Genomic DNA, 16,998 nt, shown 5'->3' on the forward strand with positions numbered 1-16,998 from the left:
TGTGCACTATTACAGGTAGAGTACATCATTTGCAGCTATCCAAAAAATAACTGACAAATAATTGTTGAAAAGCATGCTTGGTTTCAAGATAGTAATGCCACTAAACTCCCTGTGAAATTTTTCTTTTTTGGCATGCTGTCGTTTTGAAGAAAACAAAAAAGGTCCTTTCCAAAGATGTGTCTGAAGACGATTTTACATTTTTTTTCATTCGGTGATGTCGTGCTCCAGTGAATGGCCCAACATTGGCGGTCTGTGCACGGTCACGTCGTTTTTTGACAGCGTGCGGTTCGTACATGTAAATGTTTGGTCGGAAACTACAAAAATAAAACCCACCTAAGGAATGCAAACCTATTCATAATAACTCGTAAATCCTGTAATAATAATTTTTTTAATATCTCATTCAAATGCTGTGACAAGTGGTATGTTTGGGGAAACTGGAGAATATTAAAAAATGTCCCAACTAAAGTTGGCCCTTTTAGCCGATGATTGCATGATGAAAGAAAACAACGATCTAAAACGACATTTTTTGAAAATGTAGAATTTTTATCACAAAAATATGGTGAATAAAAGACAAATAAACTCATTTAATTTTATCAGGTGGCATGTATTTCACTTAATCTAGCAAAATGAACTGGATGTTTTCAGATGGAAATTGGTCTTTCCTCTCCGCGGCGCTGCCATTTAAACAGTCACTGGCATTAACCGAGATTTTGGCGCGTGCGCACAAACTAAGTGAGAGGGTTGAACGGAAGTGGAAGTGACACATGGTATCCATGCATGGAGTATTTTAACATATTTTTTTGTTCAAAAAATGGTTCAAAATCTTAAGTAGGGTGTACAACAACTAACCTGGTGAAGTTTCAACTAAGTGGATACTATACATTTTCAGAAAAAGGTGTAAACATGTGTTTCGTAACTGCTTTCCATTGCTAACATACGCAGAAAGGTTGAGCCCGTGGGCACAATTTGTAAAACCACCTTCAATAATTGTTTTCCTCCAAACAATACCATTTCAGGTGGACTGATTTCACACCGTATTTGGTACCAGTCATACTTTCACTTTGAGCAAGGCTTTTCTCATTAAATCAGTAGGTCTATTTCCAATTATACAAATGTTTCTTCATGCCGTTAATGGGAAAATACAACATTTGCAAACATCAAAAAATAAAACTACCAAATCATTTTGAAATACCTTGCTGGACTGTTAGTGAATGACAGTGTAAAGCATCCTGCAAAATCATGGCACCTGGTATATTGTCATTTTCAAGAAAAGTGGTATTTTTGTATCAATTTCCAACGCTGATCGGCCGATCAGCGTTGGAAAAAACTGGCTTTTTTTTAAATACTGGGCCCAATTGACCATCGCGCTTGTTTGCAATTGATTACAAACCTATGAACGGGTACAAGCCAGCTAGACTGGTTCCCTGACCTTACAATTCCCCAATGTATGTAAACTGCTCTGTTTCTTCTTATATGGAGTCAGGGAACCAGACTACAGGAAAATGATTGTTTTTCTTGGTTTTTATAGCATTTTCGAACCCAAAACCTAAAAAAAGTCATTGTAACTATATTTGCTATATATTTCCAACCCCCCAATTCCATCCATTTCTGAAAATTACAGCAAAAGCAAATGATGTATATTCCCTTTAAACCCTCCGGATGTTGGAATGAGCTCATTAAAATTACCTTTAGGATATATTCAAGTGCCAGAACATCTTTTTTTCCGCTTGATACTTTTTCAAAAATCCACCTGCTTTCACAGGGTTCCTACAGTCATGGAGAAACTTTGGAATTTTGTTATTTTCAATACAAGGAGTAATGGAAAGTTTGCATTCCGAAGAAAAATTTGCGGAAAAGTCATTTATGCTAGATACGTTTTCAAAAATCCACCTGCTTTCACAGGGTTCTTACAGTCATGGAAAAACACTGGCATTTAATGCTATCATGGAAAAGTCATGGAATTGTGTTATTTTTAGCACAAGGAGTCATGGAAAGTTTGTATTCTGAGGAAAAAGTCATGGAAAAGTCATGGAATCCTGCATAGCCAATTCGTGATGATACATTGGCTTTAGCAGTCTTCCGGTTGGCTTTACTTTCACTTTATATTCGTTGCATGTTCAGTGTTTCATTGTGATGCTTTCATTGCTGCTCAGTGATCATGTGTCACACTGGAAGGCTGAAAGGGAGTGGCATCTCTTGCCTCGGTGTGATGACTGGCCAGTGTATTGTAAATAAGCTCCCAAGATGCTAAAACAGTGAGGAATTGGTCATGGAAAGCCCCTATTTTGTCCTGGAAAAATCATGGAAAAAATCATTGAATTTCATTATAAGATTTCTGTGGGAACCCTGTTTTCAAAACAGTCTCATTCTTTAAAAAGTATTGTTATACATATATTTAAGGTATGCTTTCAATTCATAAGTTTTCTTCTAATCTGTCTTTGGACCTTGAGAACTGTATTCTGAAATTAGAAAAGTGCACGATTTGCATTTGTGAGTAAGAAATCTGTTTTCTAAAGCTTGTCAGTTACTGTCAACATTTTGACAGAAGCTATAAAAATAGATGCCGAAACAAATTATTTCTCAATGGCAAAAGACAAACCAAAGATCATTCTTGTGATTTATTTTATACTAAGTTAACTTCTTCAAGTTATCAAATGAACCACAAAGGGAAAACAGCTGTATCTTGTCTGAGTGATCCCGTTTGCTATTTGCCAGGTTTGCCTCGTGACTTTGCGTGATCCCTGGCTGCATGGCAGATACAGGTTTATGGCCTCTGACTAGCGCCTCTTGAACAAAGACATTGACGAATTGGAAAACAGCCAACATAGCTGAATAACTCAGTTGGTAGAGCAGCGGAACGGTAATCCGGAGGTTGCAGGCTCAAAACCCTCTCCAGTCAATTTCTTTGTTTAACTTTTCAGCATTCTTTCAAGTTAAGTAACTGTTGCAATCAAAGTGTTGTTTGGTTTAATTGGTTTAATTATTATGATAAATAGCCTTTTGTTATTTTGTTTATTACACAGAGAATTGAAATACATTGTATTGTTTAGTTTCCATTGTTATAACGAGCTTGAATAATGTAATGTAAGTGACACTATTAACTCTTTGTATACCCATTCCCACGTGAAAGGATTCATTTAGTGAACTGTAAAATATTGAGTTTTCACACTGAATTGGTCCTGTCTGTTTAGTTTTATATTTTTAACTGCAGTTATAAACAGTGCATGATGTTTGATAAGAGAGTTTTGTTTTGTGCTTGTGGGACAAACTAAAACATGTTGTGTAGCTATTGCACCCAGAAATGACCTATTCTATATTGAGAGTTGTAAATGATTGATAATATTTATTATTGGTATCTGATTTGGAGATGAAACTTCTAATGGAACGCTTCTGGGCTTGCATGCAAGTTGTATAAAACATTGTTGTGTAAAGCATGGCATCATTTTGTGAGCACGATATGCGAAGTTTGTATTTTGTTTGTGCACCACACAGTTTCAGACCTTCGTGTTATAAGCACCGGTATCTCCTTTGAAGGAGAATAAACACAATAAATTTAGTTAAGTGCAAGCATGCGAGATATATAGGAGAGTTTGGAGTAATCAGCCAAAATATGTAATTAGTACAGTGTATATTGAATGATACATTGCAGTGATAAGGACAATGCACTATTAAGGCATTTTAATTATAAAAAAGTGGGGTGAAATTATCTTGATTTGGGGGATATTTAGAGAAATAAATACTATTGCAGTTGACAGCCCTGTCTTTGTAAAGTGTTTGTGTTCAGTGCCTATACTCACAGCGTTAAGATACCATTCGTAGCCTTGGGCCATGGAGTGAATGGGCAGCGGTATAACAACATTGTCTGGACACAAACACCAGAAAAATTCTGTTGGTTAAGGCAGTTGAGTAACTTTCTATTACTCACTCACTCCTTCGCCCGTTGGAGGAGAGACGGTGTGTCCAGGGTTGTCACCAGCCTGATCTATCCGCTGCCTCTTGGAGGAGAGATGCTGTGTCCAGGGCTCTCACAAGCTTGATCTATCCGCTGCCTCTTGGAGGAGAGATGCTGTGTCCAGGGCTCTCACAAGCCTGATCTATCCGCTGCCTCTTGGAGGAGAGATGCTGTGTCCAGGGCTCTCACAAGCCTGATCTATCCGCTGCCTCTTGGAGGAGAGATGCTGTGTCCAGGGCTCTCACAAGCTTGATCCGGCCTTCACCTGTTGGAGGAGAGACAGTGTGTCCAGGGCTGTAGCCAGCTTGATCTATCCTTCGCCTCTTGGAGGAGAGACGGTGTGTCCAGGGCTGTCACCAGCCTGATCTATCCGCTGCCTCTTGGAGGAGAGATGCTGTGTCCAGGGCTCTCACAAGCTTGATCTATCCGCTGCCTCTTGGAGGAGAGATGCTGTGTCCAGGGCTCTCACAAGCCTGATCTATCCGCTGCCTCTTGGAGGAGAGATGCTGTGTCCAGGGCTCTCACAAGCTTGATCTATCCGCTGCCTCTTGGAGGAGAGATGCTGTGTCCAGGGCTCTCACAAGCCTGATCTATCCGCTGCCTCTTGGAGGAGAGATGCTATGTCCAGGGCTCTCACAAGCTTGATCTATCCGCTGCCTCTTGGAGGAGAGATGCTGTGTCCAGGGCTCTCACAAGCCTGATCTATCCGCTGCCTCTTGGAGGAGAGATGCTGTGTCCAGGGCTCTCACAAGCCTGATCTATCCGCTGCCTCTTGGAGGAGAGATGCTGTGTCCAGGGCTCTCACAAGCTTGATCCGGCGTTCACCTGTTGGAGGAGAAACGGTGTGTTCAGGGCTGTCGCCAACCTGATCTATCTGCCGCCTGTTAGAGGAGAGACAGTGTGTCCAGGGCTGTCGCCAGCCTGATCTGTCCTTCACCTGTTCTAGGAGAGACAGTGTGTCCAGGGCTGTTGCCAACCTGATCTATCTGCCGCCTGTTGGAGGAGAGACGGTGTGTCCAGTGCTGTGGCCAGCCTCATTTGTCTTTCACCTGTTGGAGGAGAGACAGTCTGTCCAGGGCTGTCGCCAGCCTGATCTGTCCTTCACCTGTTCTAGGAGAGACAGTGTGTCCAGGGCTGGGGCCAGCCTGATCTGTCCTTCACCTGTTGGAGGAGAGACGGTGTGTTCAGGGCTGTCGCCAGCCTGATATGTTCTTTACCTGTTGGAGGAGAGACGGTGTGTCCAGGGCTGTCGCCTACTGATCTGTCCACCAGATGGAGGAGAGACAGTGTGTCCAGGGCTGTATCGAGCCTGATCTGTCCTTCACCTGTTGGAGGAGAGACAGTGTGTCCAGGGCTGTCACAAGCCTGATCTATCCACTTCCTCTTGGAGGAGAGACGCTGTGTCCAGGACTGTCACAAGCTTGATCTGGCCTTCACCTGTTGGAGGAGAGACAGTGTGTCCAGGGCTGTAGCCCGCTTGATCTATCCTCTGCCTGTTGGAGGAGAGACAGTGTGTCCAGGGCTGTCACAAGCCTGATCTATCCGCTGCCTCTTGGAGGAGAGACAGTGTGTTCAGGGCTGTCGCCAGCTTGATCTATCCTTCACCTGTTCTAGGAGAGACAGTGTGTGCAGGGCTGTCACCAGCCTGATCTGTCCTTCACCTGTTGGTGGAGAAACGGAGTGTTCAGGGCTGTCGCCAACCTGATCTATCTGCCGCCTGTTAGAGGAGAGACAGTGTGTCCAGGGCTGTCGCCAGCCTGATCTGTCCTTCACCTGTTCTAGGAGAGACAGTGTGTCCAGGGCTGTCGCCAACCTGATCTATCTGCCGCCTGTTGGAGGAGAGACGGTGTGTCCAGTGCTGTGGCCAGCCTTATCTGTCCTTCACCTGTTCTAGGAGAGACGGTGTGTCCAGGGCTGTCGCCAGCCTGATATGTTCTTTACCTGTTGGAGGAGAGACAGTGTGTTCAGGGCTGTCGCCAGCCTGATCTGTTCTTCACCTGTTCTATTCCTTGATGTTGATGTTGTACTTCCTCCTGTACAGAGCCTTGCAGGATGGTCTTAGCAATGAAGTTGTGGTGGGTTATGTGACCGAACCACATCGTTTCCTTCTCTTTACTGGACGAAAAGGAGCTCCTGGGAACCAGCAAGGGAGCTTCCGGAAGCATTTGGGTTTGAATGCCGTAATCTGCTTCTCCAGGTCGGCTGTCAGAGTCCAGTTCTCGCACCCCTAGAGGAAGATGGAGATGACAAGGCCTTTGTGGAGCTTGAGTTTGGTCAGGACCCTGATGCTAGTGCTCCTCCACGGTCTGGGGAGGTTTAACATCGCCTAGTCTGGTTGAGTCCGTGAAATTCACTGAAGAACATCATATCAACTTTCGACTTAATGAATCGCATGGAGTGGATCTAGATGCCTCTAAACATGTTTTCCGGAGAGGGAATAACCTTGTGTAGACGTCAGCAACTCCACATAACGTCGCTGCTACCTAGTTTATGTGGACATCTTTTGATCGAAAGCCCACACAGTGAATGTAATGCTTGTACACACCGACACGTTTGTTTAGGGTATAAATTGATGATTTTCTGTTGTTCCCCTTTTTTTTTTTTTTTTATTTTTTATTTTTTTTTGCAAAAGCTCTCATTGGTTTTGTACACTTTTCTAATTGAGTCCTTGGTTCGGTTCCTATCCTCAATTCATCGATGATGTTGCACGTGTATGTCCTCGATTTACACCATAAACAAATGCAAGCACACACACACAGCTCATTTTTACTATACTCATGAGGACCTGATCCTTTTCTTCTCTTCTTCCCTTTTGTTTGTACTTTAACTTTTTCTCCCGAGGACCTGGGCCCAGGTCCTCGGACCCATTGAAATCGCACACACCCCATTGTCCCAAGTCCGCAGTCTGAATGGATAACCAACCCACCAATCCACGCTGCGATTGCATCTGAAAGAGGAACTCCCAAGCTACACGGCTGTATGATACGGCGTGACCGTAGCCAAAAGGGAGCACCGATCTCGGGGCAGTTTCGGGCGCAAAAGGATCGCAGTAGGGGGACAACCTCATGGTAATCAATCGCTACATCCAGCAACTCTGTGCTTCATACGGACCGCCAAAGCCGTGGTAACCGCCTAGTAAATATATAACAGTGCTCACTGAGATATGTCGTTCTCTTTTCTTCGGTTATGGCCGGATCAAATGTCTGTCCTCATGCAGTGGGGTGTTCATGCAATGGTACATTCATACGCTTTTTTACAGCGTTGCTACAGATCTTTCTGCACCTTACTTATATACTTTTCCTTTTCTCCCCCCCCCCCCCCCCCCCCTCCATCCCCTCCCCCACACCGGTAGTCCGTATTACCTCAAACCAGTTTGGGAATTCCCCGCCCATCCACCTTGTTTTCATTATTAATCTCCACTTTCAACAAAACCAACCGCAGAACACAATGAAGAAGGATTTAAATTACGTAATGTGGGGGCATTGTCCGATATGGCAGTACGTAATGGCACATCCGTGTGCCTGTCTGCAGAGTGAATAGACTGTGCCCAGCGAAGCGAAACGATCAGAAAGGAGTTCCAGTATAGGTGTAACCTATTGGCAGATAATCACCTGTCTTCACGTTTCTTCGCTGTGTCGCAGTTCATTTGTAGATCACACTGCAATACTGAACTGCTTTGAAGTACATGTACTAATTTGGCGAACAAGCCGAACAAGAAGACACGCTTGTTCTGCCGTTGAAGAGGGATCTGACAATAATCGTCTAGGAAAGGGAAAGGCTTGAACTGTCCGAAGACTTCATCCGTTCGGTATAGGAACTTTACTCGAGATCGGGAAGTATCGCGAGGAATTATGATGACACCAACTGTCCACACGGCGCGGTTTTTACGCAGTTTGTTAGCCTTGGTGCTTTACAGTGGAGCTTTCATCGTGGGGATCTGTTCGGCGCAGCTCGATGGACTCACACTGCTTCCCCCGGAGTTACAAAGCACCGCGGCCGTGGATGAAATGAGAAACAAGCTCTGCATGAGGTAGTTTCCACTTCTTTTGATGTATCGTATGTAATGTTGGTATCTTGTCCCTTCGACAACAGAGAAAGGAAATAATTCCATACTGGGCCACCTCTCATATTCCCTAATATGACCTGAAAAGTACCAACATTTGTAAATCTGATGAAGAAACACTATTTGTGCAAAAAAAATGCTTTTAAATACTCTACCTTTTCTGCTGTGGCCCATAATTTTGTGCAAATATGCCACGCAGCATTTTACATAAAATGAAAACTTGATGACATTACATGGGAAAGTGCCTCAGGTGGGTGCGGACTTCCGGGATTTTTTCTTTCAGAAAGAATGTTGCATCTTGATGCCACTTTTTTCATCATATAGCTCAACGAAGGTCAGTCATTGCAGAAATGTTAAAATACATGAATCTTGGACTGAGAACCATTTTCAGTTTTGTTAGAAAACACTTTGAAAATGCTCTCGACTCTAGAAGTGGCGTCTGGGTACTACATTCTTTCCTTTTTCTTACTTTGGCTCGAATACCCATGTTCTCTGAACTCAATGTTTCTTGAGTCTGGAGTGCTGAACACATAGCAACCGATGAAATCTGGCGTGTGAATGAATAGAAGTTTTCATCGGATGACGTCACTCCGCCCCGAGCAATGTGCTAGTTCCTTGTGCTAATTTCTTTGATCAATGTGCGTAGAACCTTTGTGTTACAATTCACGGTACACTGTTATGCTTATGTTGTGACTGCTTTCAAATAACAGTTCCCGTTCATGTTTGCAGATAATTTGATTTGCAAATAAAACGTTGAAAAGACAGTTCACGACTTTTTTTTGGGGGGGGGGGTATTTTTACGAAAACGTTTGCAACCACAAACTTCGCAAACTCACAGCCAGCTTCAAGTTATCAACTGAAAATAGAACTGGTAGGGCTAATCCCCCTCCCCAACAAAAACCTCAAGGTTATTTGCTGACATATTTCTAAAACGATTGCACCCCCATATCAATTATTTTCCGCACAGCCGGAGGCCTGTGCCTCGCCTTTCTAGGCCTCAACAAAGAACATTTTGCTAAAATTGTCTCTTAGTCTTGTCGATGAAGGTGACATTTTTATAATGAAATGAAGGTAAATTATGTTCATATAAAATCCTACACGTTGTAGATGAACCCACACCAATTTTGAATTCAAAGTCGGCTTTCATTATTTTCTTTGTGTAATCATGGTGTAATACAATGTAATCAAAATATTAGCGACACTACTGTAAGGACTATACGCATGTGTCACACTGCTTTATGCCAGCATTCTTCGGTTAAATCCGTCCCCAGGAATATACATATTTCTTCAAACACATCATGTTTTTTTCTATACTGCAGTTGCATGGATGTTGAGCAGCCGGCGCCACCGAACGTCCGTGAAGTCCTGCCATTTTGTCAGCAGATCTGTCGCACTGATAACCGGATCCTCAATCGGCAATGTTGGGAACATGAAGGTTTCTGATTTTAATGTTTTTTTCCCCCTTCAAACTTACATTATACTTACCCAGTGGTATACTGTCGGGCGTCGCTAGGGTGGGAGGCTTGGAGATTGTCACCCCTTCCCCACAAATAATCGTCGACATGTCGACAAAATAAGGCTATGATGAACAGCGCCAACTAGTGTCAGATTGTCTCCTCCGTCCCCGTCATGTGGGTGCAGACCAGTAAATCGGTCCGAAATTGCCTACGCCGGCCAAATCACGATTTGCATGCCCTCAAAATCTTCAGTATTTGAGCATGCTGTGGGCCATGAACTTGAGGGTTTGTAAAAAATATGGGTGGAAGCCGTGCACAGGATTGGGAGCTTGCAGTTCTGTGTAACCTGGATGTAATTTGGACCCTAAAAGCGCTCTATTTTGCAATGGAGTGTAGGCATCTTTTTTCAAAATGGCGATGGACTTCAGGACTATTTTCAGGGATGATCATCTTCAGATGGAAATTTCTCCTAAAAGTCATCAGTTGACCCCCCGAAAATTGAACGGAAAATGAAAGATGATGAAATAAGCTTTAATTTGATGGGTGTCTCGAACACCTTGGAGAGTTGTGAGTATTTTTCCCGAATTTTTGAAGTGGGAGCATTTACCATTGGGGTCTATGGAAGTTTATTTACTGGTCTGCTACCATATAGACTGGTTCCCGGTGTGTCCCCCCCCCCCCCCCATTGTCCTTCGGACTTTGAATGTGGGGACGAATAGCAATCCGTATAATAGACCTTTCTATCACCGACGCGTTGTTGGCACATTTTGCCATTATTGCCAACAATGGGTTGCCAAACTATGGACGACCCAACACGGTAAAAAATGAAGAATATGTGTTAATGATTACAAAAATATTATTTAATTGTTGAAAATACCTAATAATCAACAACCGCTACAAAGTACTTCCTAAACATTTATGTAATGAGGGTGTTGGGAGGACTTTGTGTTGGAAAAACATTTTGCTAACCACGGCGTCAATGTATATGTATGCCCCTGCGGCAGCCTGGTGCTCACTTTTTATAAAAACTTTTCCTCCTACTATATGTAACACTAGCCTGATGCCCGACCCAACAAAATCGCTACGATAATATTAGCGCGGTATCCGTCTACCCCGTCTTGTTGTTCAAGGGCAATGACGTAACCCCCCCCCCAAAAAAAATTTTTCTATAATTCTGACTGGCGAACACATCGAGAACACGGGTCTCAGTAATTTGAACGCCATGTTGAGAAGACCTTACTTTTTGTTTACGTACACGTGTGATGGTGTTCTAAAAAGGACAAGTTTCCGTATTGCTTCTCGTTTCAGCCGTTGTCATTCACTTTACAAACGCATTGGTTCACTTTTTTACCATGTTTGAAACCCACGACGGAAATCTGTCCTTGTTAAAACACCATCTCTATTAAGTATAAACAAAAAGTGCGCCAGCTGCAGGTCTTCATACAGCGGGTAAAAAGGAAGTACATGTAAAGCCTTGTGCAGCAGTCAGATCGATCTCTTAAGTTTTAATCTTGAAAGGCAAGATCTCCTTCGGGCTATGTACCTAGGAGAGGACGAAATCTCTGAGACTCCTCCAAAACTGACTATCCTCTCGTTTGATTGCTTTTGATTGTTATGTAGCTGCTCCCTGTGACGAAGGTCAGTCACCAGTCTGTAGTTATCGAGACGCCATCGTGTGTGCATATGACGATGGGTCTGGGTCCTGCGTCTACCACTCAGAGGGACAATCCTTTTGCATCTGCCGGGATGAGTCTGGATCATGGTCAGAGGAGCCCAAGGAATAGTATGTATGCCGATTGGACATTTTGCCACCAAAATTAAGATCATTCCGGTCTGATCGCACATTTGACCTAAGATCTATTTCCAAAAACACCATGTTTTGTTGTCAACCCCCCCCCCCCCCCCTCAGATTGGTCTGGTGCCGCCTTGCATTATAACGTATCACGTGATTTGAGATCTCTTTTTAAGGTTTCGATTTCAATTCCATAGATCCCTCATTTTTCTCTTTTTTTTCTCCAAAATGTGAAATTTCTGTCTTGTGTGCTTTTTATGAAAAACATATTTTTCTGATTCATGACTCTAGGAATGTTTACAAAGGGAAGTAAAATCCGAGAACCATCATAGTTCACAACTGACGCATACGCAATGTTGTCAGAATCTAGGCCCTATATTTACTCCCAGAAGAAAAAAAAGTAATATTCGCATCCTGGGGGCACGGTAACAATGATAATTGTTTGTGTTTCCTTCACAGTGCATATGTATATGTGACAAAAACTTGACGGAAACAATAATGAAAGACAAGGCTAGGAATATTAATTTACATCACGTCAGCTAAGGAATAATTATCGACCTGATGTTTTACACAATTAAGTTTATCTTTTTTTCCCCCAAGCTGTGTCCCCTTCAAACCTCCAACAACACCATCCTCGGAGATGTGTCCCTTCGGGAGTGACCCGCGGGACGACGGGTGCCTACCGCCTCCGCTGCCCACCACGCCTGGTCCGTCCACCGCGCCGGGCCGCGGCGTCTCAGCCGGTCAAGTCAATCTGCCAGCCGTGGTGCTCGGGTGCGTCTTGTCGGTCGTTGTGCTACTCGTTATCATCGGGGTGGGAGTGTGGTGCGTATTGCGAAGAAGAGGACCGTCGGATTCTTCACGAAAGAATAGGTAAGTACATATTTGATAGAGACATGTGCCCAATTAGTCGTGGTCCAAGATTTGATATGGATGTAATTCCCCTAATTCTTCCGGAAACTAAGCAGCGTAGCGGCAGCGGTAGAGATCACTTTCAACAATATTAACCCTCCTATGCAAACTCTGAGCAAAGTTGTCCTTTCAGTCAAAATCAGTCAAGTGACTGCTTTCAACAGTTAAGAGCTCACATCCTACATAAAGCTGGATTGACTGGCTGTGACTGTTTATGTAACTTGATACAGCTATGTTTTGATTGTAGTTGATTCATAAGCCAGCTGAACCACTTGTCTGTTGACCGAGTTTGACTTGTCACAGCGCTTACTTGAAATATGATCTGACTGTTGGTGACTAGCCTGTGTAAAAGGCATAGCAGGGAGAGGATTTAATTATTATTTTTTTACTGTCTGAGACTGTTCAAACAGCAGAATGGTAAATCAAACCCAGTCTTTGAAACTTTGGCACCGCTACACAGCAAAGTCCCAGCACACTCATTCAGCGCGTGCATTATTAGCTTGAAGTACATCACCTGTCTTGGAAGAATATTAACAACCCAAATCCAGTTTCACGAAGATTTTAAATCCGCACGAAAGTGTGCTTAATTACACATGTAGTACAGAAAAGATTCGCTGATCAAAAACATCTTTCCAGCCAGAATACATGTGACTTGAAGTAGTCTTGTCTGAGCGATGCTGTACTGCGGCTCTGTCCTTATAAGCTTCATGGAACGGGCCAAGGTGCCGTTTATAAATATTGTAAATAGGCCAAAAATCTGTCCGCCGAGCTCATGAATAAAAGGTATAACCTCAAAATATTCTTTATTAGAAAGTTCTGAGAGCCATGGAATTGGGGATTGAAGACATGTGCACTGAACCTAGCTCTGGCCTCTGGCATAGACTTGGAGATGCCAATTCTGAGCATTTTTGATGCTATCGGGCCCGAAAGTGGCGCTATGTTTTGGAGGGATTCTTTTTCAAAATGGTTTCCTTTACAGTTTGGGAAACATCATTCGTTTGGGGGTTGTTCTTCTTTAGGTGAGAATATCTCAACAAGTCAATGGTCAACCCAACAGAAATTGAAAAGAAAATGAAAGATGACATGTTGATCATCATTTGTCTGCAGATCTTGATCACCGTGAGAGTTCTGAGTCTTTTTAAAGGAATTGTGAAGTATTGGTATTTATCATTGCTGTCTATGGGCATTTTAATGCAGGGTTGCAGCCATATGGACAGGCAACGCCATCCCTTTGAAATTTTATTTGTAGATATCATCCGTGTGTTTACGTTGGCCTAGTCTAATTTAACTCACCATTAACTGGTTAATTCCTCTTAGGTCTACCTCACCATCACGGATGCACAAAACGTATTTCAATTTGAACTGAGTAATTGAGCAAAGCAAAACACTTGGGTATAAGTCTCTATAAGGAGGACCTAATTTTGATTAGAACTTGACAGTTTTGAAAGATGTCGTGTGTTGGGCTATATTAAATGACTTCTCCTTCATCTTGTGAAGGTCATCATTCAGAAATGTACGGTTAGTTGTGTGATTTTAAAATTTGAAAATCTCGGATCGTGTGTGTCCACTTTCAGGAATGCCGAAGACTCATCTCGTATGAATTTGAACGAAAATGGTAAGTGTTTGTTTGTCGTATTTTAGAATACTGAAATCTTGGTTATTGAAAATCAAACCAATGAATCAATGAAATAGATTGAAAGTTTACATTGGTTTTTTTTAATATCTCGTATATAGGTAACTATCTTACCTAATTTTTCTTAAACTTCTAGCTCCGAGGGGTACAGCTAAGCCGTCCGAACAAATGGTACCCGACGCTCATGAATATGCATATGTCGACGCTAACTGGAGACAGGAACCCACCAATCCCGAAACGGGTGAGCCCAAGCCCGAGTGTCATACGGGTCAAGAGAATCACTATTATTTCAAAGTGGATAAAGTTACCACGGAGGGGAGCGACCGCTATGTAAAACATGGGCCAGAAGGGAGGTCCTCAGAACAAACCGGCACTACGGAGGCCCCGAGCGACCCCGAGTATTTTGTCCTGGAGAAGGAGGATTTGGGAGACGAGGGAAGGGAAGATGGAAGTGTCACCTCGGTTTCCCCAGAGAAAGAGGATGACGGAGATTATTTACAAACTACGGCGCCTCCGTTCCAAAATGAAAACTCTGGATACGAGGTTGCTGTCTTGTCACCTGTGGCCAATGAAGACGAGTCGTCGCAGTACGATCGCCTCGACAGGGCATCCGGCAAGAGGACAAATGAGGGCGTCCTACCAGGCAAGGACAATGGCGTTTATGACAGCTTGGAGACTGATGACGATTACAATCACATCGCACGTGATGGTCAAACCTCGTAAAATAGGTTGTCAAACGCAAATAAGTGACAATACCATGATACCCTCTTTGGGATGAAAAATGTATATTTTTTTCACTTATGCTTTATATTAAAATATCAATTATTTAGTCAGTGACCTCAACTTCAACTGGAATTAATTCTTGAGTTAAAATTAACTGCTAATTTTACGAACTTTGCTCGGAAAAGCTGTTCCTTTAATTTACTTCCTAATTGTTACCAACTGAATACATGTATACTTGTTAATAATAAAGCAGTTTCTTAAAATCACTAACTGCCGTCTTTTTAAGTTAACATTTTGTGATCCGTCATCTTTCCTCTGAAACTCCAAAGACAAAATTTGACAATCTACAGTTAAGACTTGATATTCCGATTTCCTTCCAATTTACAAAATAGTGAGCTCCCGCCAAGAGCGTTTGCATAGATAGGTTCATAGATGTCTATATACATTTACATGTACATGATGCACATATTTTATGAACCATAATTTCGAAGCTTACCTCCGTCACTATATACATATATATTTTTCCGATTTTATTTTTTCCTGGATCTTTTCTTCTTTATTTTTTTTTACTAAGTAGGCCTTATATGTATTTCGACGCTCACCTCCGTCAATATGTATATATACATTGTATATTCAAAATCTATTTGTTCCTGTATCTTTCCTTTCTTTCTTTTGTTTATTATAAAGTAGGCCTTATAATATATGAATTGGATGATAGGCTGTTTCCCTTAAAGTAGTATCTGTGTTTTAATTTGGCCTATATTGAACAGTTGGCTCTTGTTAATACGAACTTCGTTACAGCAAAAATTCTGGATATAAGTGATATATGTATATATTTTGGCCTGTGTGTGCACAATGATTGGGATTGGCACATTTTCTAATACAAAATCGGATATTAAAAACATTTTGGCTGCCTGAGTTTCTATTAATGGTAGTCGACTTAAGTTATGAAAGGCATGTGTTTATGAGAAGCCTGAGGGCTTTAATTGTCACACAGTCAATTTATATTGTTACACCTCTGCCTGGATATAAGACTTGGTTTTCAATGGCCTGGAACGATCACGTGTTAAATTTATAAAAAGTCATGGCAAACTCCCTGTGGGAAATCACGTACGTGAGGACACAGGAATGTGCTATGACTGCGTACATGCAGTACGTATACTCGTGTGAAACGCTTACCCACACTATTTTCGCCATGTTTGCACGTGGGAGCAGCGAACTAGCAGGCGATCAGCTGTTTCGAGCACGCCGCGACATGCATGTGAGTTGACGTTCGATTGTCATGATTGTTGTGTTTACTGCTGTTTATTTTCGTGATTTTTACATCAAAATCCAAAGAATCCAAGACAGCGGTATAATTGTTGACTGCTGTAACGTGGGATATGACGTTTGGAACAGCTTTCGACTTGTATAGCTAGGCGCCCCTCGGGTGTTCAAAACGTCATATTCCACATCACAGCAGTCAACAATTGTGCGGTACCATAAGCAGCTTGTTGCTAGAAAACATCAGGCAAATCTTTTTTACCTGAAATGTTAGGAGGATTTACTATTTACTGTTGGACAAATGTACCGGTTCTTCCGGGTTATCGTGCGGCGCATTGAGGGCCTCCAAGTTGCTTGTGAAACTCGTGTGACTTGGCCCGACACAATTCTTGTAGGCCTACATTGTTTCTATGTTTAGTCGTGGTCCATCATTTCCAATAAGACTAGTAACGTTCGATTTCCACTGAAGCAAATGTGTATACATGTACAGTGGCGCACCCACGATTTGGCTTGGGGGGGGGGGCCTCACAATTTTTTTCACATTTGTTTTAGAAGTTTGAATTTTTCACAAAACAAGTTGCCCTGATGGGTTTGTTTGTTTGTTTTGTATGTTTGTTGGTTTTTTTTTGGAGGGGTTGGGGTTGGGGGACGGACTATTTTGACGTTGGTGGCACCATTTACACCCCTATTATACTACTCGAAACCCAGCCACATATACCGTCACCACGCAGCCATGTGGTTGCGAAGGCCCAAGCGTCGCCGTTGTTCAGAAAAATTAATAACTTGATGATTAAGCAAATGTAAAAATAAATAACAAAGCTTCCATGTAAGATACATGTGTTTTTAGATGTAAGGGTTCATGCTTGTTTCCTTGTTAGTAAAGCTATTGCATACTGCTTAAGATCCCAATGGGGGGGGGGGGGGAGGGAATAGACAGTTGTTTAATTTATTCAATGTATTTAGGTATTATAATGGACTGGCTTTTCTGTAACATTTTGTATTAATATTGTCCAGCCTGATCTGGTCGTTCATGCTCGTGGAAAACTAACAAGCCTATCGTTAGTCAAGTAAAGTTCAAATAAAATGGCATCGCCGTTGACAAAAAAAGGGGGAAATCTTGTGTAATTTTTGTAGCCTAGATTTTCATGCGATTTTCTGGCAAGAGAGGGCGCGATTTCAATTCATCGCTGTGGTGATCAGAGA

At 42.5% G+C, this 16,998-nt stretch overlaps 1 protein-coding gene across 2 annotated transcripts; it reads left to right on the forward strand.

Annotated features, from left to right (window-relative positions):
• Positions 1 to 7,528: 7,528 nt before the first annotated feature.
• On the forward strand, positions 7,529 to 15,457 carry LOC119727025. 2 transcript variants are annotated; one of them, XM_038198910.1, is made up of 6 exons: positions 7,529 to 7,982; positions 9,335 to 9,450; positions 11,093 to 11,252; positions 11,862 to 12,137; positions 13,751 to 13,791; positions 13,946 to 15,457. In XM_038198910.1, exons 1-6 carry the CDS (start codon positions 7,804 to 7,806, stop codon positions 14,530 to 14,532), a joined length of 1,359 nt encoding a protein of 452 aa, XP_038054838.1. In that variant the 5' UTR covers positions 7,529 to 7,803; the 3' UTR covers positions 14,533 to 15,457. The 2 variants fall into 2 exon arrangements, with proteins under 2 accessions (XP_038054838.1, XP_038054837.1); XM_038198909.1 differs by having other exon boundaries at positions 7,532 to 7,982; positions 11,093 to 11,255; positions 11,865 to 12,137.
• The last annotated feature ends 1,541 nt before the right edge of the window (positions 15,458 to 16,998 follow it).

This window comes from Patiria miniata, unplaced genomic scaffold, assembly GCF_015706575.1.
Source record: "Patiria miniata isolate m_02_andy unplaced genomic scaffold, ASM1570657v1 HiC_scaffold_2, whole genome shotgun sequence".
Taxonomy (NCBI): Eukaryota; Metazoa; Echinodermata; class Asteroidea; order Valvatida; family Asterinidae; genus Patiria; species Patiria miniata.

What these genes read in the sequence shown, in the direction of transcription:
- LOC119727025 (XM_038198910.1), top strand. Translation starts at nt 7,804, where the DNA reads ATGATGACACCAACTGTCCACACGGCGCGGTTTTTACGCAGTTTGTTA. An exon ending in AGAAACAAGCTCTGCATGAG is followed by an intron (nt 7,983 to 9,334) that starts GTAGTTTCCACT and finishes TCTATACTGCAG; the next exon opens with TTGCATGGATGTTGAGCAGC. An exon ending in GATTCTTCACGAAAGAATAG is followed by an intron (nt 12,138 to 13,750) that starts GTAAGTACATAT and finishes GTCCACTTTCAG; the next exon opens with GAATGCCGAAGACTCATCTC.